Source organism: Cyclopterus lumpus, chromosome 13 (assembly GCF_009769545.1).
Source record: "Cyclopterus lumpus isolate fCycLum1 chromosome 13, fCycLum1.pri, whole genome shotgun sequence".
Classification (NCBI taxonomy): domain Eukaryota; kingdom Metazoa; phylum Chordata; class Actinopteri; order Perciformes; family Cyclopteridae; genus Cyclopterus; species Cyclopterus lumpus.
In genome coordinates, this window is record NC_046978.1 from 3,412,889 (window position 1) to 3,439,867 (window position 26,979).

General features: G+C 40.9%; 1 protein-coding gene across 4 annotated transcripts in view; it reads left to right on the plus strand.

The window, feature by feature from the left end:
• Positions 1–785: 785 nt before the first annotated feature.
• mcamb (melanoma cell adhesion molecule b) overlaps positions 786–26,979 on the plus strand; it is a 31,018-nt gene continuing 4,824 nt past the window's right edge. For 3 of the 4 annotated variants that reach the window (XM_034549100.1, XM_034549102.1, XM_034549103.1), the window contains exons 1-12: positions 1,080–1,467; positions 22,635–22,759; positions 22,841–23,072; positions 23,395–23,465; positions 23,574–23,655; positions 23,750–23,929; positions 24,128–24,258; positions 24,388–24,523; positions 24,647–24,762; positions 25,289–25,430; positions 25,683–25,810; positions 26,741–26,882. In XM_034549100.1, coding sequence (XP_034404991.1) covers positions 1,404–1,467; positions 22,635–22,759; positions 22,841–23,072; positions 23,395–23,465; positions 23,574–23,655; positions 23,750–23,929; positions 24,128–24,258; positions 24,388–24,523; positions 24,647–24,762; positions 25,289–25,430; positions 25,683–25,810; positions 26,741–26,882 — 1,549 coding nt within the window. In that variant the 5' untranslated portion in view covers positions 1,080–1,403. Of the gene's footprint in view, positions 839–1,079; positions 1,468–22,634; positions 22,760–22,840; positions 23,073–23,394; positions 23,466–23,573; positions 23,656–23,749; positions 23,930–24,127; positions 24,259–24,387; positions 24,524–24,646; positions 24,763–25,288; positions 25,431–25,682; positions 25,811–26,740; positions 26,883–26,979 lie in introns of those variants that run through there. The other variant, XM_034549101.1, reaches the window with a different exon arrangement.

Genomic DNA, 26,979 nt, shown 5'->3' on the forward strand with positions numbered 1-26,979 from the left:
CAGGTTTTATAAGGGGCTTGGTGTAGATAAGTATTGTCTTTGAAACAGTTATTGATGGAGAACAACATTCAGTTAGAGTAGAGCATACTGATATGTGGTAATGTTGAGCAGATTTGTCTCTGACAATTTTGTGTCAAATCTTAAGTTCACCATTATATTCATGACTAAATAATCAAGTACAACACAGAGGAAGGTATTATTGATTAACATACTCCAAAACAACTCTAAAGCTTTCATCACATTTAGATGCACCTAAAGTTTGATGTGTGCACGTAAATATGTATGACATCACCCTTATCCAGTTTAGCCCAACACTTCCCATCAGTGAGTAAAGCAAGGAGAAAGAAATACAACAAAATAAACAAATCACTTATTTAAAAATAACTAAATATTATTAAGTAAGATGCTGATTGAGATCCTTGTCTTGCTGTTTAAAACTAAAACAACTTCAGGAGCTGTATCTTAACATGCTAGTGAATAAGAAAAAAACACTTCTCAATCATCTAAATGTGTATTCACTATTTGGACCATGCAGATGCATGTAATATGTGACGGGTAATGAGTTTGCGGCCGAAGAGGCTTCGGACTAGTTCACCAGGAAGCAAGTGTATATGTTTGGTTGGGGATGGAGTTCACTTTACTCCTCATCCTCCAGCCTCAGCTCCACAACAGGTCAAACCCTGTCTCATGTTGATCCTGCCCAGCACGCCGTTGCAAACAGCAGTCCTGATATCATCATGAAATCATGACACAGATGTCACCAAGCACACACACGTGTTGAAGAAGGCCTATAAGCTATGTCCTGCATGCTGAAAGGTGGAGCCCCATTATGCAAAAGGTAAGTGACAACTTTTAAAATAAAAAAAACAACAGCTAGTTTTTAACACTCGTGGTTAGTATTGACAAAACACAAGTTATATTACTCCTGGTGGGGAGATATATCATGTTGGAGTCTTGTAGGAGAAGCTGTAAACCACAACTTCATACTGTATCCAGACCTCCGCCCTCTCGCTGCTCTCACTCGAGTTCCTCCTTTCTTTTTTTTTTTGCACACTGCACAAAATATCCACCTCAGTCATTCATTTGAACCCGGGCTCCGAACTCTTGTTAGTCTTTATTTAATTAATGAATGCGACAACTAAATAACAGAGACCGAGTTGTTGAAAGCAAATAACGTGTCGTGAGAAACAAAGTCATTTCCAGAGCTACCGCGCGCGTGAATGAGTCGGACAGACGGACATTTTTTACAGCGGTAGGACCTCCAGTCTGCGCCCCTCCTGTATCATCTGCCTCCCCGCGCGCTGCACCGCCGCTCCTTTCACACAGTTCTCCAGGAGGACCCGGTCCCTGTCAGACTCCATACACGCCCCAGCACGGACAGCTCGCAGTGCCGACCGACAACCATGGCTACACGGAACGCTGCCTGTCTGCTCGTCGGACTTCTGGCCCTCTTTCACACCTGGGGAGGTGAGTGCTCGCGAGACGCGTTGACAGGCTCGTCGACCACACGAGTGTTTGCGCTGTTGCTTCCGTTTCAACACCGGCACACCGTGGGTACGACAACCCGAGACAAGTTTGTCATTATACAACTGCGATGAGTGTGATTTCATAGTGTGTTTTTTTTTGTTTTTAAAAAAAAAATCTTGCACGAGCATCATCTGCTGATGTCTTGCAACTAATTGTTGGCAGTTAAAGAGGTCCAAGGTCAACTGTTGCCTGCAGAGAAACTTTTCCTCCTGGCAGCGGGCTCGTGTGCCACCGTGTCCCACAGGTGAACCAGGCCCTGTTGTGTACACTGATGGTGATACTGTGCAGCCCTCTATTGCTTACATTAAAATCGACCCCCCAGAAAAGGCAGTAAACCTTCCAGCTATGTTGTTGTAACCTGGGTGTATGTGCTAAAATAATCTTTCTCGCCCATATATTTTGAAAGTTCTCACAGCAAGTAGATTTCAGAGGGAAGATACTTTTATTCATCTCAAATATTATAAAAGGCTGTGGCTTAGTGACACTGAATGCATTATTATACAATATTAGGTAGTTTTGAAGTGGACGTGTCATTTTTATAATGCTTTCTTTCTTAATTTGATTGCATTTCCTTAGTAGTGTGGGTGTTTGCAGGTTATGTGATGGATACGACTGGAGGAATGTAAACTCATAATTGCAAATGATTGAAAGACGTGTATTGCTTTGTTGTACATGCTGTGAACATGTCAAGACCGTTGGACACCTATTATTATTATTATTATTATTATTATTATTATTATGTAAAACATTCCAATTTAAATGTCATACTTTGCTAATTTCCATGGCATATGAAGCTGGTTATGGTGAGTTCGCTGCATGTATTTTTAGCCAGCGACATCTACAGAGGTCCGGTTGTAGCCAGGGAGCTCTCCGTCTGCTTTCTGTCAGCTCTCGTCTGTTCCCAGCAGTGATCAAGTGGCTCAGTGCTGCCCGGGCAGCAAACTATGTTTCTATCACACACAGAGACACACGGGGCAAACACATTCCCAGAGTGAGATCCAGCTCTCACGCCACAGGTTTAGAATGTGAAGACAAAAAAGAAAAAAGAAAGTTAACCTGTGCATTTTATCATCTTTGTTATTGTTAATCATATTTACTTCTTTAAATCAGCTCTGTGAGGCTATAATAGATGTGTTGGATGGCAACTTCTGATGTGCAGATTAATGTTTATTTTTAGAAGAGAGCGTGTGAGTGGAGATTTATATGTGGTGGTATGTGGATGAGAAGGGCACGCCACTTCAGCTATCCACATAACTGTTTCCTTTTAAAGGGCTTTTACGTTTGTGTTGGTGTGCATTTACTTGTTTGTTTCAACAAGACAGGTCAATGTGTGCTTCCCCCCCCCAACCCTTCCTCTTCCTCAGGCACTTCCCTCCTTTCTTGACCTCCCACTCTACCCACGTCTTTACCTTTCCTTATCCCTGTTTGTTCTCGACCACATGAACCTTTCCCCGCCTCGTCCCTGTATTGTGCTGATCTCCTCTTTTCAGCCTGACCATTGTCCATGATCTCTTACAACTATCTGCTCTCATCAAGTCCACTTCCTGTTCTCCGCCTCTGGTTTTCTTCAGGCCTTGTGCTGCTGCCTTTCACCTCCAATCCATATCTACCCTGACATTCATTGTATTACAGTACCAGCACTTTTGCCGTTGCCATATTGAGAGGCAATATAGATGCTCCGAATCCTGTAGGATCTGTAAACTAAACAATGATGAAAATGGTTGCAGAATCACTTTTTGTTTATAATTAATAATCTATTAATTGACATTTCAGCTCAAACTACTGCTGTTCTCTTCACTTTATGGTCAGTTTTTCTCTCACTTAAAATCTTTATTGGTTATCAGCTCAAAGATTTGCTGATGTTGGCTGACAACCACTCAGCTCTGCTGGATCTGCAAAGACACTGTTTGGATATATGCGTATGACTATGCATATGCTGCACAAATTAGTGAGATTATGTCTGTGCCAGATCTCTGTCTTCAGTCCCCTATGACATCAGAGGAAAGACAAACATGCTGTTAGACTGCAATGGTGACCCTCGATAAGGATGCTATTCACTTCCTGTGACATCAGCTAATCAAGCCGGGCCAAAGAGCAGCCACATTAGACCTCACTTATTTAAAGGTCATCCATTTGTGCTGCGGCTGCGGCTCTATGCTTCGTTTTCATGTGCTCAAAAGAAGAAGGGATTTGGTCACAGACAATAAATGCCCTTGTTGTGTTTCGACCGCAGCATAGAAAATCGAGGCCCAGTAATCTGACAGAGGATCGGGTTTGAAATGGAAGTCCCTCATTTCGGACCTCTCTTCGAGCACATATCCACAGCGAGGAATGTTCATTTCCATCTATAAATGACCAACAAATAGAGTTTGGAGGTTTCTTTGAATTATGAACAGACACAGATGTTGGTCCTAATGTCTATGGTAACATTTCTTTAATTAAAAAGTAATTACAAAATATACTTATTCATTGCAAGCAGACTGTTACGAGATACATTCATGAATTTGTGACACAAGTATTACATAATTTTCAATGCGCCTCAGTAACCAAATGATCAAATCATAACGTAATCACCATGCCCTCCAAACCAGATCCTTGTGTGGAGAAAGTTCGTCACATGCATGTGGTGTCTTATCTTTGTCCTGAAATACAGCCGTGGGCTGTTCAGGCGCTCTGTTTATGTGTTCCCATGCAACAGACTTCCCAGCACACCGCGCAGAAAAGGAGCAGTCCAACGCTGTTTTTGATCTGGGCCGTGACGGTGCAACATCAATCAATGGAGATGTCTAAAATTGTTTTGGTGAATTTGCAGTTGTTAGGATTAGTGAAACATAATCCAGATCCTTAGTGAAACTTGGAAAGGAAACAATACAAAGGCTAGAGAATGTCAGTCTTGTGCCATAAAAATAGATCTGGGAAAAAAGCGGAAATGCAATGCATATATTGCTCTTTAACATGGCGGTGAGGTTTTGAGTATCTTTGCCTGATTTTGACTGTTTAAAGGATAATGGACCTCCCATCAAAACCCTGACAAACCAAACAATCTTGTTGGTGTGAACTGGTCCACATTGGCGTTGTGATCTGTCTTTGTTTCAGCATTAAAAGGTTAAAGTAATACTTTACTTAAGTAACTGTAGACCGTGAGTATGAAAATGGAGCCGAATGTCTGAATAAAGAAAAAGCATCATCTTGTACAATCTCAAAAACGATCGTACGTATCTTCAATTGTTATTTAGTCGGACTCGGTACAGCCAGTGGCGACTAGATGTTGCTGTGTAACTGACATCACTGTGTGTCACTCAGTCACTTTAACATCTTTGTGGTTTTATACAACACTAAAAGACATTGTTCTTGCTTCTGGTCTGATTTGACCTGCTCTGTTGGTTTGGCCAATGATGACATCAAGTGAAATTTAGTGTGCCATTATCAAGTAATCCACACAGTAATCACCCCTCATGGCCACAGCTGTTGCTGCTCTGCAAAACCTTTGTAGGCTGGCTTTAAAATCCCACTGTGTGTTCATTACTATAGTGATGCCGTAACCTTATAGTAGATATTGGCAGCGATGTGGTTGTTGGTAACAATGCAGCAACTTTTGTTTGCCAGAGTTTATTTTCTGCAATAATCCAAAATCCAATAGAGAAATCCCATTTACTTTTTTTTATAGGGAACCAGTGCGATGCTCAGTTTGGAGTTGGCCAACACAAATGTCTTCCATGCAGTATTCTATACCGTTGCATCATTTTTAGCACTGTTTAGTTTCAAGCACAATGACGATGAAAGCTAAAGAAAAGCTGCCTTTGTTTTCAGGTGTGTTTTTTTTAATAGCTTTTTAATGAAACAGCATTTTCATGTGGCGTCTGCCTGCTGAACCATATAATGGGTTGAGGCTTTGCACTTGGGAGCACCAATTGTAGAAGCACTGGGTTTCCTTTTACTGTTTGATCTTCCTTTTGTTGAGAATAACATCCATTATCACCATTACCTGGGTCAATATAGCAAACAAGTGAGGGAGAGGGTGGGGGGCTGTTCCTGGTGGAGAAAGCTCCCAGGACATGGTGCTGTTGTCATCAGGACCATTTTGTGTGCAGTCAGAGTAGCAGCAAATGATTGTTTGTACAACGTAGCTCTAGCAAAGAAGCAATCTGCAGCCACGCCTTGTTGAATGATATCTTAATATCAACACTTTTTTGTGTCCAAAGCGTGTGGTCTAACACTTGTTTACTGTGCAAAAGGAAGGAAGGAAGTTCATATTCTGCCTTGTTCAGTCGTCTGTTATCAGAACAGGGGAAAATCTGCCTTTGTCCCAAAGATAAATATTCTTTGTTTTACACGTTGACTTGAAATAGGCAAACATCTGTAATGAAAGTGACTTTGCTATTGCAAACGGCTTTCAGAAACACAGATTTTGCCCAATTTGGTTTTATAGGAAACACCACACCAGTGATGGCCAACTGAAAGCCTTAATAGCCTCAATATCCGCCTTGTCTGCAGATGTGCAATGAGGCATTTCATCTGCACGTCATATTGGAGGGGCCTCAACACACATTGCACATTGCACTCTGATGTATTGCTCTCGCATTGACTGCAGGCTAAATCGGTTCATATTAGACCGTTTAAAGATCACCTTTAGCGAGCACAGCATCTCCTGTGACTGTTACCACTTACTCCTCTCACGGCCTTTGAAGTTCCTTGTTTAGAAGGACAGCTGCGTACACCTGGTACAAACGCACACACTCACACACAAGCTCATAAGAATGACCTTTTGTCACATGTTATTTCTGTGTAAAGCAGGGTGACTGTTTTACTGCTGGTGACAAACTGTAGGACGCTGATCAGTGATTAAGCTTCTGCAGTATGTTCTTCATGCCCATTCTCTGTGGTCACGATATAAATGTTTATATGATTTCATTAATGTAGATTAAATTAGATTTGATCAAATGTCTCGCTCTATCTATTTATGTCCTTTAATAATAATAATAATCCATTTAATTTATATAGCGCTTTTCAAGATACTCAAAGACACTTTACATTATACACTGTAGACACAGCTACGAGGAGCAATGCAGGGTTAAGTGTCTTGCTCAAGGACACATTGACTAGGGCGGGGATTGAACTGCTAACCCCTTGATTGAAAGACGGGCATGCTAACCACTGACCCGTAGTCGGGGCGACTATGGGTCAGCCCGACTACTTTATACAGTATACATGGCCTCAGCCATAGTTCGTGGCAGATTCATTTATATACATACCATTTTTCTAAAAAAAGGTTGTGAGTCCCAGAGAAAACCGGTAAGACAAGCCTAATGAGCACTAAGAATAAAAGCCTCAGCACTGAGAGAGGTATTGGCTGTGACAGGAGCTGCTACCTGATCTCTTAAACAACCAGAAATTGAGCCAAATGGGGACAAGCTCACCATTAAACCTTCGGCAAACGGGGACATAAATCATATTCAAAGCCTGTCTTTTCTGTCTAACTCGAGGAAAGCAGGAACATCGTAAAATTCACCAAAGAAAACCCAACTTTCCTGTTTTTCTTTTACAGCTTTGTGAGAAGTTAAGAGGTCAATGTGGTGCTTTGAAAGCCACTTGAATCAAAATGAATGAACATACAAACAGGATGAAGGGTTTTGTTGCGTCTACGGTTGCTCAGTTCAGTGTTTTGCAGGTGGGAACCCTCTGAAGGCAAGCAGGATACAGGCCTTCTCTCTGACATTCATAGCACAGACGCATTACAGGACTGTTTATGTGATTCCCCCCATTTGGAAGCCATTTAAAGGTCATTTAGAGTGTTTTTTTTTTTCAAAGCAGGCAAGAAGAAGAAAGCTCATATGCCGAGTCTGACCTTATCAGACTGTCAGGTCCTGTTTGAGCAAGGCACTTAACCTCAAACTGCTCTCGTGGACCAACCCTTTTGATGCTACACATGAATATGAAATGAGGAGCAGATATGGATGGAGCTACAATTATTGTATTGGACAAGAAGTGCTTATCACTTATCATCTTGTGAATTTAATATGAATTGTTGCTCTTTTATTCTTCCAGATTATCTGCTAGACTTCTGTGTACTTGAGCTCAGTGCATGAGGTTGCTGCAGTAACAACAAATGGCTCGACTCTGGGATAGCTTGCTAGTTAAACTTGGGTCACGGTTGAAACAACAAACCAAACCGAACTCTACAATGTTGTATCACCCCTGAAATAAACTCTAAACCTCCAGCGGGTTCTTCTTCTTTAGACAAATTGAGAAAACTCTCATCAGCCAAAAACATCAACATACTTAGCAGGTCACTGAGTAGACTTCTGAGATTATGTAAAATGTCGTGGAGAGGTGCAAGGAACATGGGTGCTAGTGTTGGGTCAAGGGCTGATGTAATCATTACAAAAGAAATGCTTTAGGCCTATCTAAACTTTTCTTTTGCCTTTTTACATTAAGAGCACACTATTTACTGCGTCTGACAAAACTTGTTGGTTGAGATCTTGCATTTTTGTCTCCAAAATCCTTTTTTCTTCTCACTTTGTTTCAATAGTTGTTTTGTGGCCCCCAGAAGAGCCAGCTGTTCCCTTTTGTCAGTCACAGTGACTCCGATGTCAAAACGATGGTTTCTACATGGTGGTTTGGCCTTAAGAAATAGTGATCATTCTTAAGCGTTGCAAGGGTGTGGAGTTTTACCAAAATATAGAAATCGACACCATTCACTCTGTCCGATGGGATCAAGGCTGTGTGATATATAGGCCACATGTGTATTATGAAAGTCATTAACTTCACTAATGTTGTAAACTCCAATATCACAAGGAAATCGATTAAAACACCAACAAATCACATGTTTAAAGTTGTGCATGCATCTTTCTGAAAACAGCTGGTCTAATGCCTTTAATGCAATTGGTTGTACACACAGTGTCTCTACTGTTGGCCTCCTCTCCAGATCTGTTTTCGTAGATGAGTATGAGCTGACGTGGTTTGCTCCACACTATTTTAGGAATACAATATGGTGAGATTATATGAGCCAAATTCTATTTGGATGAGATGATATATTTTTAAGTAACTGCACAGGCAGACATGCAAACACAAAACATACCTACACATGACATAGGGAGATTTAACTATAAACTCTGAAAGAATATTTACTCCTGATATGTTTAATGGTAGTTTGTCATTTTTTAAAAGATGTTGGCCTTGAAAAGGGTGAAAAAATATGTAAACATACTGTAGGTTAATCAAGAGAGACTGAGGCTGGTGATGGCTTCTTAACTGTAATGTCTATTTATTTTTTTCCATAACAAATAAGAAAATGCTTCACCTGTGAGTGCTAATATTTAGTTTCTTTGAAGAAATTCATGGGACAAGGTTTCAGGCCACTAAGATACTTTAAAAGAAACTAAGAAGTCTCGGTTAGTGATCATTTTAATCTAGCTTTTAAAAAAGAGCATCCAGAAAACTGCAGGATCAGCAAGCAAACCTGTGATCCTGCAAAGCATTAAGACATTAATGCAGCATAATACAAAATACAAATGTTTTACAAAGCCATCAGTAGCTGGTATCTGATACTGATAAGATGCTAAGAAGATATGGCTCTGAATATGGGCTTGAATTGAGTGAGAGATGTGGTTTCCAGACATTGGCATGCTGAACACATGGAGTTAACTAGTGAAAACCTTGCTGTGTGATTGATTGATGATCTACGGTGTTTATGAGAACAGGTATAGCATTGAGAAGTAAAAAACAGGCATGTATTTCAAAAATGTGGTGTGAAACTGCAGGTTAACTTCAAACTTTCTCCCCCATTGGTGGTCAAAACACGATAGGTAGAGATTTAAACTGGTGTTAGATAATAAAGACTTATTCTATGACGTAGAAGTCCTAGGAAATGTTTGTTGATGTAAATGAAGACCATTGATTAGCAATGGTGGTGGTCGAGGAATGCAGAATCCATAAACATCTCTATCGCTGGCTGCAGCAGGTTGCTTTCTGGTCTCTTTTTCCATTCTGACGCGGCGATTTATGTGCTTTTCCCCTTTCGTCTCTCCTCTGAGGTCAAACACACACAGACTATTATCTGTCCCTCTGCTAAGTATTGCCAATGAGCCCCATTGCCCACTGGTTTCTTTAGCTTCTTCGTGTAGATAGAGAAGAGACTCCAGCGCTGCTCGTTTACCAGGAATCGTGGCTAATTGCTAGGGGTGGGAATCTCTCTACACCTCACGGACCGATTCCGATTCAGAGGGCTAACGATGCGATTATAAAAGGATAATCGGTTACGGTGACACAAGATTCTGTAGCAATGCATGTCACGTGTGGCGTTTTACTTCTCTCCTCCCCACTTTCCTCAGTGACTCCGTGACTTGAGCTCTGGTTTTGTTGTAGAGTCTAAACGCGTTGAGATGAATGTTGTATCTCGGTTCCAAAGTGTCTCAATGACTGAGTAGGGTAGGGGCCGTCACCAAAACCCTGCTAGTATTCAGCTTAACTTAGAACGTAAACAACACGCACGTGTATTACGTCTGTTGCGTTCAGGAGCAGTGGTTAAGAAGGGAAAGCCCAGTGTCACGGAATTGTTTCAGGCGATCATAACGTTGAGAGTTTTTCTGCATCGAGTCATAATCATTCAAGAGAGAATCGCAATGCAAGAATTGATTTCCCTCCCTCTAATTACTGGGAAGTGCTAGCTGCTGGGCTTCTGTCAAGTGAAAGTTATATTACTAATAAACCTGTATTCTCTTTCCCATCTGTGGCTAGAGGTCAGTTGAAGTAGAACGACTAAGTCCGATAGGGCTACAATGTCAAAACGTTTTTTTTTCATGTGTTTGTCTCTATGCATGTGTTTGTCTCTATGCATGTGTTTTCTTAAGTTGCATTGTGTTGAGCTCTCAGTGCGACTGTAGGTAGATGCTAGAAAGAGAACTACCAGAGGTTTGAGCTCCAGGGCTACAAAGCTTGAGCTGATCCTTGGATCTGAAGTCGTCCTCCGGGAGCTTCACAGGCACAAGTGGAGACAAGAGGCCTGTCAGGATCTCTGTCTATTCTCTGATAGTTCAACACCCTGCTTAATAATGGATGTTGTTTTCCTGAAATAATGCTCCATGCTGATCTAATGCACATTAGGATCCTTTTAAACCTAATGCAACCTGTCAGGCCTCAGCCATGACACTGTGCCGCTGACTCCACAGAGCAGACGGATGTGTTTGCTGTGGCTGCACATTCTTAGTTACACTAGGTCGCTGTTAGTAGTTAACGGTTCATTTATTTTTGCTCTCCTTTCTGGCCCTTGTGTATGTGTATAGGATTATTAATGTCTGAATTTAAAGGGTTTTCTGTTATAGGAGTATATTTAAAGGTTTACTAATACATCAGTTTTATTTTATATATTATAATTATTTTTGTGTATCTAGTTCTTTCTCTTCTGATGAAACGGTGATTACTCAAATATCTTTTTCTTTCTAGGTCACACCATATATTCAGTCAAAAGTAATTTTGGTTTCAGTTATTTTATTTTAATCAACCTTCTCCAAGTAGAAACATCTGATGCAGTCAAAAGGGGCCATTGTTTTCATTGCTGCATCGCTTGCTTCATCATGCTGCACACACCCAGGACCTCAGATAGATATAGATATTTGGAATCAATCCAAACATGCGTGACGATTTTAGAGGACTTTGTAATGAGGTTCACAAGTTATGAAAGCTATGAAATGATATCAATACTTGATTAATGTAATGGGTTATATTGTCAATGTATTTTTAAGTTGCACTCAACTATGGGGTCAGATCAGTCTCAATAATTGAAAATGCACACAGAGAGATTTACAAATGCAAACACAAGATTTACAAATGCGCACAGAACAATTTACAAATATGTTCAATTTACAAATGCACACAGAGAGATTTACAAATTAATTACACTCACAAATGCACGCAGAACGACGTGTCTGTGTTTATTTATTTGTCAATCGTACTGCATTTGTTTGTGGATTCTTCACGTGTGTGTGTGGATTTATGACACTCCCCTGCGGTGGCTAGATCGGCAAATGCGTTTTTTTTAAAACAGACCTATCTGTAGCCAATCAGATGTCGCCCTCATTTTCAACCAATCACATGAGCGTCATTCGCTTTATTTGCGCCTTAGAGGGGGCGTGGCTTATCTCCGTGGAAACAGTTATAACTTCCGTCATTCACTATTTCTGCTTTATACTTGTTGTAGACATAAACGTCGGAACATCTAACGCCCTCGTGTTTGGGTTCATAACATTAATATGATATATATATATTTATACATACATCACCCGTGGGCTCACACAGCTCGGTGACTTTCACCGACGACGTCTGAATGACAGCGGGCGAACTTTTCGCTTCGCTCTATTCGCATCATTCGTGCCGCGCCAAGATTTTCTACAAGATTTACAAGATTATACCGAACTTTCAATGACTTACAACAACTTCCTTGTTGTCATGACTTAACGTTACAACAATGGGGGGTGGGGTGTACATTAATTGTGTATCCCTCTGCAAATTGTGCAACTGTAACGCTGGCAGCCCCGTGGGGAGGGGAGGGGAGGGGGAGATGCGCTCATGTGATTGGCTGAAAATGAGGGCGACATCTGATTGGCTACAGCTAGGTCTATGTTGAAAAAACGCATTTGCCGATCTAGCCACGGCAGGGGAGTCTCATAAATCCACACACGTGAAGAATCCACAAACAAATGCAGTGCGATTGACAAATAAATAAACACAGACACGTCGTTCTGCGTGCATTTGTGAGTCTAATTTATTTGTAAATCCTTCTGTGTGCATTTGGAAATTTAACATATTTGTAAATCTCTCTGTGTGCATTTGTAAATCTTTGTGTTTGCATTTGTAAGTCTCTCTGTGTGCATTTGTAAATTGAACATATTTGTAAATTGTTCTGTGCGCATTTGTAAATCTTGTGTTTGCATTTGTAAATCTCTCTGTGTGCATTTGCAATTATTGAGACTGATCTGACCCCATACTCGACACACTCTGTAATGATACAACCGTCTTGAGTTGTCACTCTAAGATAATTCTTGTAAACATGGGAATCCTTCCCATCTCCACCATCCATCCTTCTTATTAGGTCACCGCTTCCTTTCCCAGGAAGGAAATAATTCCCATGACATTAAAGTGCTCATTTGATGGGATCTTTAACTTATATGTATATGACATACTTGGGAATGCACAGATTTTTGTCAGAGATTTTATTTGAAAATGCGAGTTTGCATATGTTATATCGATTGTGGTGCAGATACTTCTGTATCAAACAAACACATATTTTCACCCACTCTCACCTGTATGCATACACAAAGTTAGCAAATACATGTCATGAAAGAGCAGTAACATATGTTGTGATATATAATATTACCACTGGCAGTGTCCACCAAAAAAGGAAAGAGCTGCTGCTGAGTACTTTATCCCATGAGTCAATCGGTAAAAAGCTTTCAGTGTGTGTGTGTTTATCTGCGATCTATCTTTAGCCATAATATGCCAGCAGCAAGCAACATCTCAAACTTGTGAAGCCATGTCATGGGACCTCTCTCTCTCTCTCTCTCTCTCTCTCTCTCTCTCTCTCTCTCTCTCTCTCTCTCTCTCTCTGTTCACAATCAGCATTGTAAAAAAATAAAAAATACCGTCCCTGTTGGCCTTTCCCAAACTTCCAAAGCAGCTTGTGTTATTTTTCTTCTGCCTGCTCACAGCGTTTCTGATATGGAGACCATTTTGTCGTCTGGGACGTGGGAAAGAGGAAGGAGGGGGCGTTTGTACCAGTATGGGAGCAGGCAGGAGGAAATGGTCCACTGAGATTCACTCACTCACACACACAAACACACACTCACACACACACACACACAAACACACACGGGAATACAAATGCAAGTAGGCATAGATGTGTGAGATTGTGAGAGTAATTTAACTCTGTTTTTTTAATATTATGGGAGTCATGGCTTTAGACATGGGAAGATGACCGCATCCCACATGAAGTCAGAAGTCATTTAGTTTGAGAGTGAACTCTCTGCTGAGAGAAGACCAAAGATACCAAGCCCGACCCCTCACAAAGCATCTTGATGCTCGTCCAGCATTCATCCTGAAGTCCAAGAGTCTTCATTATCTGAGGTCTTTATTAAACAGCTAAAGTGGGAAATGGCATTAAGTGCCCAAATTGTCAAGTTGAATAGACGTTTGTCACTGAAGATGTTTTGACTTGTTGAAAACAGGTGTAACTAATAACATTCATATTATTGCTGCAACAGAGCAGAATAGATACTTCTCTCACTTACCCCGACCCAGCCAGGCAGTTTTGACTTTATTTATTTATAAGAGATGTGTCTCTTAAATTTAAATGAATCCTCCATGCCAATACAATGGATGTGGATGACATTGGATTTGTGAACCGTTTTCATTGGAAGTTACTTTCTGCTGACGTTATTGATCATCCGTTTTCAGAGGGACCATGTGTTCTGTGGATTATCCAGAGTAACAGGGAGACTGTTTCTGGAAATGCTGTGAGAGAAAGCAAACACAACTACCTTTGTAAGAGACCCATCCACAACTTATCTACCACGCTGTTGTAACAGTTGGGATTCAGCAGAGCCCCCCTGAAAGATGCCCTGGAGTCTGGCATGCTGAGAACCGAGCCAGGTCTGATCTGTACAACAGGTGGTCTGTTGAAATGGAATATAGCGTTGGATCAGCAGGAGAAATCAGAGAGCGGTGTCGCTCCCTCCCTATCTTCCCTGTTGTGTGGTCCACTCTCCTCTTTTCTGTATTTACATTCTTTGTAGCCTTCGTCTGCTCCGCCTTTTGGAAATCGTTAATTCTGATGGCATGTTGAGTGGATACTGCCAGTATTCGGCTCCAGCGCCCTGGGGATTAGTGAGTGTGTGTGTGTGTGTGTTAGGGAAAGTGTCTGGCAGGTCACTATGACAAGTTGACCTTGTTTTCTCGCAGGCATCGTGGGAATGTGCAATTTGGTTGCTGCAGCTGCCACTGTCCATCTCATTGTCCCTGCACACCGCAGTTAAAGCATCACCTGAACTCCACACAGGCCTCATGCAGAGGCACAATGTTTTGGGGTCGCATCCAATGATTTGTCTTTGATGTCCTAATTTTGAGAAAGTGTATGTGTTTGACATTTTGTTTGATAACAGACTTGTATATCAAAATGGTTGCAATTTCATTTTCCATCAAGCTTTTAAACTAATCAATCAATTTACTTTTTATATTTCAGCACTGACAATATCCATGAAAGTTGTGGATGCTCAGATTCATTTCCCATGAACATTAAATATTAAACATGTAATTTGACGCTGATCAACTACATCTGGTTTACTAATCTGCTATCTCGATCCATTCACACCTGAAACTCCTGTAATTCCTCAGAGTCTAGTTTCTAGCAGCTATTTCTATTTGGAGCTGCAGGCCAGTCCTCTCTACTTTATGAGAGTTACTGTGTGCAGCCAACATGGCGGGAATAGAGCCATTCACCCAGCCCAAGGTCGTGGCAACAGGACTAGTTTTAGAAACGTCTCTTCTTAATACAACGTTAGTACGGTCAGACTCCTCATTAATAAAACAAAGCCTTGGTAACTGGTGACCGCTAATGCAAGCAAACAGGATTAAATAAGCGTGCATATTTATGAAGAAAGAGTGAAACACACTTTGGTGTGGGAGGGGTTGGAAAGATCCTTAACAATACCATTGTGCATTGTGCATCTGCAGAATTACTCCAGACAGGATTGTTAGCTGGTTCTTTAAAAATGGTGTAGCAAAAATATGTATTGTATATTTAAATGTATTGCAAAATAATGGCTGCATAATACCATGCATATTTATTACTTTCTCTATTAAATACAAATGAGTGGTTCTTTCGTGGCATTATAAAGCCTGCTGCATGTTGAGTTTATGGATTAATGTGCCTGCTGTTTGGAGGATTCATGAGTCACTGAGAGTCCTTTTCGTTCTGAGTGAATGATTAAAGCCAAGAGCCCTGTGTGTGTGTGTGTGTGGTGTGTTAAAATGCCTTAGGGTGCGTCACACGACTCATTTGATTGATGAACATGCGACACGGCCTTCAGTGTATACGTCTTTAAAAGTTTCTCATAACATTCTTTTACACCATTTAGCTGAGTTGACCCAAACTAAGTGGGGCTTCTGTTCTGGCAATCTGTCTGTGCAGGGTGGATAAGAATTTGGCTGTTCCTACCCATCCCTCAAATATGTCTATGAAGAATCTTAGTCTTCCAGGAGACATGATCTGCTGTATTTGCTGGTGAAGACCTGATTGTTCTTTAGTGCATATTTTCCTCTTAACTAGTTTGAATTTTGAGAAGAAGACAACATTTATTATATTTATCAATCAGGCAATATCACATACATAATATTCAGAATATCTGCTTGCAGATTCAACTTGCAAAAGCCAGATTTAATAATTACAAGCATCAAAAGTAATGGTCAAATTTTATTTGGATTTCAAAGACATTTCACAACTGAGTAGTTATGCCAATAACAAGTTAACTGATTTTAATCTGTGAGATTGGTTGTGCCTCAATAACTGCCATGAGCATTTACTGTATATCATTCTTTAAATATTCAAACTTGCACTTGTACTGTAAGTGAACATAGCAATAGTATTTTTTAAATGTTTCATGCATTATGTATTTTCACATCTTGCACACAGAGCTGTTTGTGGTCTTTTTCCTACTAGATTAATATGAATATTTAAAGGTTAACTATTCAACATTTGCAAGGCCATAACTGCTACACTGCCACTCAGAATTATAATGCATCTGTTTACCAGATTTGAATACCAGGTACATATATCTTTGGCATGAATCGCCTTTAAAGTAATTGACATCCTGCAGCCTGTCAGGAGAAATGAAGGTGGAAGGTCAGGGAGTACTAGTTTGCCTCTCTGTATTCCTCTTCTCACTTCATCTGGAGAACATGTCCTTTTCTCTGCAAGATACTGTAAGTGTGCCATTGAGGGATTAGTGTGATCAATGTCAGAGGACCAAACACCCTCTTTCTTCCCACATCGCTTGAATTCTCCCACCTCTGTCTTTTCTTTCTCTATTCTCTCTCGCTCGTCTTTTATCTGTTTTCTCATCACTCTTCACTCTATTTGCTCTCATTAGACCTATTTACATCCATAGAAGCCTGACTGAGGCACTGTTTTCCCATGCTTCCTCTCTCTCTGGCTCACCCTGTCCTGAAGCAGAGTTGCTATTTCTGGTGGCAGTCGGGTCAGTGCACTGTAATTCTGCTGTATCATGTAAGCAAACAAGCTTGATAGGCCATTGTTATTCTTAGATGTGACAGGACTGGAAACATGTCCCCGAGCTGTTGCTTCATTTAGGCATGTCTGAGGGGAAATGTTTGGTTCAATGTTATACACACTGTGGTATGCATGCTTTGTTTCAGTAAGAAATTATAAAATTATAATTGAATGTAATACGGCCCTTGTTTTTTTTCAGTGTGATTATACGTGCTCCCACATGTTGTTGTTCTTTGTTCCCGCAATTGTGCTCACACTGTTTCTTAGCAAGTGCGATCACCTGACACAAGAAGCTAGTGGGTGATGGCAAGCAATTAAAACTAGGTTCCTGTCCCCACGCACGCACGCACGCACGCACGCACGCACGCTGTCCTGATATCATTAATTCTTTTAATATTCATGCTAGTCCTTACATGTTTTTAGTTCAGTGAAGCCTCAGCCTTTTCTTTGGGGGACATGCCAGAAGTAAATTAAACATGAATTACAGTCTAAGCAGGGGAATCCCCAGTATGTAAACATTAATACAATACCTTACCATTTGAAACAGGTTATGTAAGGACTCTGTAATGCAAACAAAAGGGCATGCTCTCTCTTTCAGACTAATGGGTTCTGGACTAGATATTTCCTTTTAGAGAGAGCAGAAAGGCTGCTTGTGAATCCCTGAACTAAGTGGTTGGAAACTAGTGAATGAAACATAGCTGAGTAGGATGTATGTCATGTGGTTTGAAACATTTGAATACCATGTTATAATGCATTTAGAGCAGGGGTCAAGTTCAGGTCAGTTAGATACAGCTTAGAATCCTCAGTGTGTTTATGTTGCTTTGGATATTAAGGGTTATTCTGGCGACCTTCTTTAGCACCAATGAAGCAACATGTTCCACTTTTCACAAGAAGAAATCTAATCAACAGATACAGAACAGAACATGATATGTATTCAGTATATCCTTGGTCCCCACATAATGAAATGTTACATTTGCTGAGCATTTCCATACTTCTATGGGGATGAGTCATTTTGATTAACTAATAATCCTTTCGTGTTGCGCCACTCACTCAGCCTTTTGTTGAGCATTTCCACATTGTGTGCTGTATTAAACATCACGCTGTCTGTAAGCTGCTTGTCTGGCTTTCAGCTTTCGCCCGTGTTGCAGCCCTGTCTCTTAGAAATAACCTTTCTGCACTAATCATAGAAAGTTTTGAAAGAATGCAATGCTATTTAGAGATCACGTTTCAGTAATACAATGAGGGAACTTTGTTAATTCACACTGATAAGGAAAGACAGAACGTGATTGCTTTTGTTAACGTCCAACTGAAACCACAATCGCTTCAGAAGCTTTTGATGCATTATGAATACACCTGTTTGTGTAATACATAGAGAGTCAAGTAAACAAAGAAAAAGGGAGGTGGAAAAAGAAACTTTTCACATTCCCATAAATAATTGTGGGGCAATGTTCTGCACCTGCGCCACCATTCTGTTAGATTAATGTCAAAATGAGTCCAGGACGATAATCTGGTTTGAATGCCAGTTAATGTGCTGAAGGTGGACGTCCTCTCCCTCTCAAATGGCCATCTGTGGTCTGGGCCAGCTGCCAGAGCAGACAGAAGAGGGCAGGTCGACTGCAGCCTGTCGGCTAAACCCTTCATGGGGAGAGAGTCCAAACAGATTCCAGCCTTTGAACAACCACATGCTTCATCTCATCCGTCTACTGTACAAGTCCAGAGGGAGGACTGAAGCGTCTGCTCAAAATACATATGATGTTTCAAGATAAAGAACCCTGATGTGTGCTGATCACCTGACAATAGTTGTCTTTATAGGAGGTTTTCTTGTTCTGGTATTGAGGAATTAAGAGAATGTATAGCTCTGAGTCTGGCAGGACGCTTTGTTAGCATCGCTCTCCAAAAACAGAAACTGATTGTGTATCCTGACAAAAGGCTTTGACTTCATTGGAGACACAACAATGTCTTTGAAATGACTTCTCCCTCGAGATTATCTTATCCTCTCTGGCTCTGCTCTCCTTTTATAACAGGCTTATTCTGTCTTATCTTTAAGTGCACATAAGTTTACAGTGCCTTTGAATACAATCTGCCCTCTTTGTGGGGTGAGCTGTGTTTTTTTTTTGGGGGGGGGGGGGGCGGGGGGAGAGACACCAAGGTGTTTATTTCTGTTGAGGAAAGCGCTGATACTAATTCAAATGGAAGAATATGTGCATTTGTGTGTATGCTTGTGACCCAGACTCAATTACCTTCATAAATCCATGCTAAATATCCCTTCTAACTACAATGTTTATGGTATGTTTTATGTTTTCTGCATATTTGTGGGAAAATAAACAGTGTTGTCATTGTAAGCATTGTAAATCCCCCTGCCTCCAGTCTGTAAGCAAATCACCTGCTGGCTCTGGCTCCATATTTAGCATACAGCCTATAGTGATACTGACCTTCTCTTAATGGTTCTTAATGTTTAGCTTTTTTTTGATGTATGGAATAGCAATCTTTGGGTTTCTACTCTCCTCTTCTCAGGGTCATTAGATATTTACGATAGTGTACAGAGCACATTCCCCTCTCTTGTGCAAATTGTTTGTTGTCTCAGGGTCAAACACACACACTTTCAGGGGAAAGAATATTGGGAGCTCATAAAACTGGAGAGGCCCTGCTTTCTCAGCAAGCCAATGTGAGAGGGGATGCTGAGCTTTATTTGGTCACACTGATTTAGAACTGTTATCAAATGTGCATAGACTCCCAATATCTGCTCTTCCATCATCACACAGCATCGATCTGAGCCCTCGTAGTGCCAGCCGCTCTGATTGATGCACTGTGGAGAGAAATGCAGGTCAAGTTACTAATGAGATTTGAGTGAGATTCATGTGAACAAACAGACTCCAGCTGACAGACAGGATGAAGGAAGAGTTTGTGAAACATTCGGTCTGAAACAAACTAGAATCTGAATCCCAATTCTCACTGTAGGTAAGTCCTCAGATGGGGGATGGGATGCTGTGAGTGAGTCAGCGTTGTCCTTCCAACGCTAATGGCCAGGAAACGTGTATGTTGGAGAGACTAATTGGATTTCTTTAACAGGAAAGCATCCATCCAGCTCCATTAGCTGGTGGTAAACAGCAACACACAGCGAGAGGCAGGTGAGAGAGAAAAGGGGGGTTGAGATGTAAACGGAGGGAGGGAGAGCCGGGAAAGAAGGGAAAGAAGAGGAAGAAGGGGAAGAAGGGGAAGGCATGTTTATTGTCGACGCAGTCAGGTTCAGTTTGGGGGGAAAGCTGTAAGTGTTTGTTATCCGTGCAGATGATGAAATGAAATGCCAGGAGTGAAGCAGTGTCTGCTGGGTAATAAGATCATCAGCTGGCATCCCTGGGGTTATGTTAATGCATTAACTGCAAGACTATGAATATAATGATTTTTCATACATGAAGTAACTTCAGATGCAGTATAATAGCGCCCTATTTTGTAAAAAAAAAAAAAAGCCGACATGAAATGTAAAACAATTAACCTTTTTTTCAGTGGCGCTATGCTACAGTTTTTTTATTCAACTACAAAAATATTATTTAACAAAAAGTAAAAACTTCTCCAAAAAAGATGTAACTTAACTGTGGCCACAGTTGACAATCATGTAACAATGATACATGCTAATACATAACAATACCTGAAACACCTTCAAAGTACATTGTACACCTTAAGTTTGATATAATATATATATATATATATATATATATATATATATATATATATATATATATATATATATATATATATTTATACATCATTCATACATTGAGAGTAGTAAGCAGACAATGATGGAATAAGTACGACTATATATATATATATATATATATATATATATATATATATATATATATATATAAAACCTCGATCCATGGAAACCTGTGAAAAGAAGCAAAGTTAGTAATGTGCATTAATGGGACATGGATTCACACAGAAGGTGAGAAGAGCTCAGTGTATCCTAAAACATCCCCCAGCAGCCTATAAGCCTATAGCAGCATATCAAGGGGCTGGACCAGGACAAACCTGATTCAGCCCTAACTATAAGCACTATCAAACAGGAAAGTCTTAAGTCTATTCTTGAATGAGGTGACTGTGTCTGCCTCCCAGACTGAAAGTGGAAGCTGGTTCCATAAAAGAGGAGCTTGATAACTGAAGGCTCTGGCTCCCATCCTACTTTTTAGGACTCTAGGAACCACAAGTAGCCCCGCATTTAGTGAGCGCAGCTCTCTAGTGGGGCAATATGGTCATATAAGCTGTTCAGTAGATTAGCCCAAGTGTGGAACATGATAACTAAGCAAGCTCCATTCTTGGGTCACGTGCTGAACTGTCTCCATGAAAACTAAGCAAACTCGGTTTTCTGAGGAAGACCACGAGACACCATGGGAAGTATAGTCCTGGATTCTTTATTTAATTATAAAGTAATATACAATGTGAAATAAATCCTGGTCTTGTTTATGGGACATGAGACTAAACGGACTACTGTGTGTTTTATTGTGTATTGTCTGTTGTGCTTCTTGTGATTCAAATGAATGAATTAATGAATGAATGAGGGTTAGAATGAAGGTCAATGCAGGACTCAGATGAACCACATTTACATTATTCTGAGCAGCTCTTGACATAAACTACGAGAAAAGCTGCATTCAGCAACACAATGAACAGACGGTCAGGAAAGCCTAAATCAAACCTGGCACCCTCGTGTACCTCTGGGCTACATCTCTCGTTGGCATCTCGTACATCTACTGACACACTGCGATGAGAAGTGTAGTCGGGGGTTCCTCCTACAGACCAGTCAGATGGCTAGAGACCCTCGAAGGGGAAAACCACCTCGTTCATCGGAGACGGAGCATGGAGGAACAGTGGGGCTACTATGCTGCCTGTAAATTGAGCCTTTCTTCCTGTGAGAGGGTGACATGGTGGAATGCAGCACATTAATGTGGACATGGGTGGGCTTCTCATTCCTGTCATAGCATCTCTCTCTTCCCGATGACCCTCCATGACTTTCTCCTCTCTTCTTTTTTACTGGGTGTGCGTGCCACGGTTTCTATCTTCACCACGGAACTGGTTCTTGTGAGGGTGATCATCATCAGTCAGATATCAACCTCAAGGTTCAGTCGTTTTACAATCTGTCCATTATAGGTTCAGTTCAATGAAGGCTTAAGTTTTGATTGGCTGACATACTGTATCGGCCAATATTGGCTTCACGCCGATATATTGGCATTGGCATTTATTTAGGTGGCTAAATAAGAAGAAGTTTAAGCAGAGAAAGGTTTGAGGTAATTTAGAAACAATATCTCCATTACATAGTTTGTCAACCAGAAAGCACTTATCAGAAGCATTAGTTTCTGCTGTAACCTTCCTCAAATAAGAATATGATCAAATGAAACACACACAAATGGGACCGTCAATGGGACTCTTTCCATATTGTATTCATTCGTTTGAGCTTTGACTTGCACTCTTTTGATCATAAAATCTCGCTGGATTTTGTAAATTTGCATGGGAACTTGAGATGGCAGCTTGGCGATAAATAACACAAACATGTACATCACCCTTCCCACTCATTGGCTTGTAGGAGCATTTTTGTTAAATCACCAAAGATCTTTGTTTAAGAAATATAAGAACATATTTAAAACTCACTCCGACATGATTTTTGACTGAAAAAGGAAATGACTCATTTAGATGGGACGACTACTCAGTGATAAAAAAAAAAAAAAAAAAAGGAAAACAATTGCACACATTCTCTTTGTTTTAGGACAAACATCAGGGTTGATGGTGATAAACGATTAAAACATGTTAAACAGACATATATTGTCTTTCTCTTTTCCAGTGACGGCTCATGTGGAGGTGAACATGATGGACCGAGTGGAGGTGTTCAGGGGAGAAACAGCTTCGATCGCCTGCATGTTCACATCATCTGAAGGCGTTGGCGGCATGATGATACAGTGGTTCTACGTGAGTTTCATCAACCCTGATGCACGCACACGCAGAGAGGATGATGTGTGATATTTCATGTGTGTGTGCTCTCGCCTTTAGGTGACGCGGACTGGTGAGAAGCAGAAAATCTACTACCAGGACGCCACCATGAAGGTTGTCGACAAAGGCACACAGTTCACCGACCGGATCAGTGTGAGTGGTACCGGAGCCACTGGAGAGATCGTGTTGACTATCAGCAATGTGGAGCTGAAAGACCAACTGGAATTTATCTGTCTCATCAAAGGTCTCACAGAAGGGACCGGGGAGGGACGCACAAAGCTGAGAGTGTTCGGTAAGATTATTAAAGATAGAGTTTGAGTAACAAGGGAAAACATACAAAGTCCACAAACACAGAGAACAGGTGACTGCTGGGAGAATGGGTGTCATACAATAAGTCACGGTCAATTTTCGCCCGTTGCACTTTTTTGTATAAGTACATTTTTTTTCTATAATCACAGTTATAGAATGCCCATTTCAGACCTTTCAGATGTTAAAACTTCAGTTTTAGCTCGATCAAAAAAAAACCTACTCCCACAATTTCCACACAGACAGACATTTTCTCTGAAAAATGTAGCGTTTTCTAGTTCTTAATTTAGTGCTTAATTTCTATGCAGTAACACCAGACCTTCCCAACATTGAGGGTGTGCAAACAGGGATCTCGGTCAACGAAGACGGCCCATCCAAGGTAAACAAGCTTTGAGTTTAAAAAGTAGAAAAATAATGTACTGGCTATCGGGCTACAATTGATTTATTTTAATTTTGGACTTTTCTCATTTTCTCTCCTCTCCTACAGATTGGGACCTGCGAGGTCAAAAATGGCTTCCCCAAGCCGAACATCACTTGGTACAGAAACAAAACTCCGCTACGTGTTGATGGTGAGACGGATTGACATCAACATCTACAGTAACGTTTCTACGTTCGACACAGCCTTTTTCTCCATTTCCCTCCCTGTCCTTCCTTGTTTTCCAGTGGTGAAGGTGGTTCCCAGCATCACGACTGAATCCAGTGGTCTGTTCTCTGTCAAGAGTGAGCTGAGCATGAAGGTGACGAAGGAGGAAAAAGATGATCTGTTCTACTGCGAGATCAACTACTTTGTTCCTGGAGGAGTAATGATGACCGAGACCAACCATATTAACATCACTGTGTACTGTGAGTTTCCCACATAGTATAATATACTATATATATATATATATATATATAGTATATATATATATATATATATATGAGCCTTTCCAGATTGGCTGCATTGATTTGCCTTGTTTGCTGCAGGGACAGTTGTGGGAATCACAAAAACCTTAGAAATGTAAGGTCGGACCACAACCCTGAAGTTGTCGCTCTCTGTTTCAGACCCCTCCACAAGTGTAAGTGTTTGGGTGGAGTCACCAAAGGGAACCATCAAGGAAGGGGACTCCATCGAGCTTCACTGTCGCGGCAACGGGAATATGCCTTCTTCAATCTTAACAATCATGCACGAAAATGTAAGAAAATCAACCCTTTTGCACTCATTATTTATGCACTTGCGAAACCAGCAGCGTAGTTACTACTTCCTGCAGATAGTTGTTTGACACATGTCCATGTGTTGATCAGACTACTTTGGCTTCTTGCAGGATAATTACCCTTTAGTCAACAATGTGTTGGTGTTGGATGATGTGACCCGTCTACACAGTGGAGTTTATCACTGTACCTCTATGGACACAGACACCTTCGAGGAGCTCTCGGGAAACACCACTGTGTTCGTCAACTGTGAGGAATCTGCACTGATGTGACATGTGACCATGATAAATACAATCGGCCAGCTGTACGACTGCACGTGCCCGGTTCGACATGTGTTCCCTCTCGCCCTGCTGTGTGTGTGTGTGTGTGTAGATCTGGATCCTGCCGTTGTGATGCCCGAAGACACTGTTCTGGTGACCGAAGGAAATGAGCTTACGGCCACCTGCAACGCCCTCTCTTCTCTCGAGACACACACCGTCTGGATGAAGGTCACCGACACACATGCAGTGCAGAACTAAGACACAAACAGCAGCAACATGTTGTCTCTTGCATTTAGAAGAGCTGTCGCCCTAATGTTTTGTGTGCAGTCCGGCACTGTGGGAAACATTCAAAGGATTTAGGTTGGGATGCGTCTACGCTATAGTTTTGCGTGTGTCAGATTAGGTGATCATAGGCTCATTTTCAGGAGGTGGAGACTCGAGCATTAGTATAGAACTTCATGCAGAAGTCTGTAAAAAAATAGCTTTTTACTTTATTAGACTTTTTGGGTTGGCGGAGATTTGTCCAAAAGTTTTGGACACCAAAAAAGACCATTGAATCTTATTTACTTATTTTAATCCTGATTGTATTGGTTGGAGAGAACATTAGTGAAATAATCAGTTTTCCAGTTAAAATAGGACTTTTTGTGAAATGATTGTTGAAAAGATTTGTTGATGTACTAAAAACTAGTATACCTCTGCATCATATCTATGTGTGTGTGTTAAGTGTGTTTTTTGTGTCCCGTTGTGTGTGTAGAATGGAAAAGAAGTTTCAACGGCCCACAGTCTGATCCTGAAGGACGCTACATTCGACTCAGCAGGGATGTACGTGTGCGTGGTGACTGTGCTTAAGATTGAAGGAATGGAAACCAGCGGGACACTTAATGTCAAAGTCCAGGGTAAATCTGATCACATATATATAATATTTAAATTGCTTTTTAGTCTATAATCAATGTCATTCTTCAAGAAATGCCATAATATAATATACACTGTTTTAGTTTTTTCACTTTCTTTTTGTAGTTTCAATTTCAATGTTCAACGTGGCCGTTTTGAATGGAAAGTCTTTGTGGGTTAGCAACAGTCTACTAGTTATAGTAGCTTTGGTCACAAGAACGTTTCGATGTTATTATTGTTTGCTCTTCTCTCTGCAGGCCCACCAAAGATCATGAAGCCATCCGACAACGAGATAGAGGAGAGTTTTGAGAGTACAGTCGATCTGAGCTGTAATGTCAGAGGTTTCCCAACTCCCCGTGTTATCTGGACCACCTCTGATGGAAAGGTACAGCAGAGGGAATCCTCCTATGTTTCATTATCGACAGCTGCAGCAGATATGCAAAGTTTTTCCAAATGTGTCTGTCGGGTCAATCATGACAAACTGGTTTACAGTAAACAATCTACACTGTTAAAATTACAGGAACAAGTCTCATTTAGCTCAAACAAATTGCGTTTCAAATTCTCTTTTATTTAAATGTTGTTTTACTCTACATGTGAGGAAATTAGGAGCAGGTTGTGTATGAGTTGTTAATGGGGTGTATTTCTGCACAGTGTTCTAGTATTTATTGAAATTACAGTAATTTAATAAGCATTTTAAGGATATTTATTCACGGTAATTAGCAATGAATGCATGGCAATATTGTGTGGATCTCCATTTTGGTCGAGAATTAAATATCTCAACATTTATTTGATGGATTGCTATGTATACGATTTGAGAGGATGTATGCTAATTAATTAGACTATCCTCATACTTTTATATACAGCACCAGCAGCAGGTCAGAACTCACTTATCCAGTGAAATGTCTCCACATCTACGAGATGGATAGACCTCAGCTGTAGTTTGACCTCAGTATTTAGTCTTAATGGAATTAAAATTGTGAACGCAGTTAACATCTTCCAAGCATTGCCATTGCCAAACTCACATGGGCCGGAGACTCTGTTATTGTGATTTAAGTGCGATATCTTCAACAGCACCGGTCACTGATTTTGATCCAACTCAAGTGTATTTCTTCCGGTGTTTCTGCATTGAATCCCTAATGTTATGAGAGTGCTATGAGCTGCCACTGAAGGTATGTTTAGACTGATGATGCACCTTTCTTCAGTCTCTGACAGGATGTCGGCTTTAAATCTGACTTATGCAGAAGAAAGGGAAACCATTTCCACCGGTGGACCGCTTTTTTTTCTTCTCTGTGTAAACTGTGTGTTTTTGTACCAGATCCTCAAGATGGCATCTGAAACAGAGACTGAGGGTGAAGTCCAGAGCAATGTCAGCATCCTAGTCACCTCGGACATTACCGCTGTCTGCAATGCCTCCAACGAGTTCGGCACTGACGCGGTGACCTTCAACATCAAAGCCAGTGAGTTTCTTCGGCAGAATGCGTTCCCGTCTCCACTCTCTTGTGTTTATTTGCGTGTTGGTCTCTACCTGTTGTCCTCCTACCTCCCCCCCCCCCC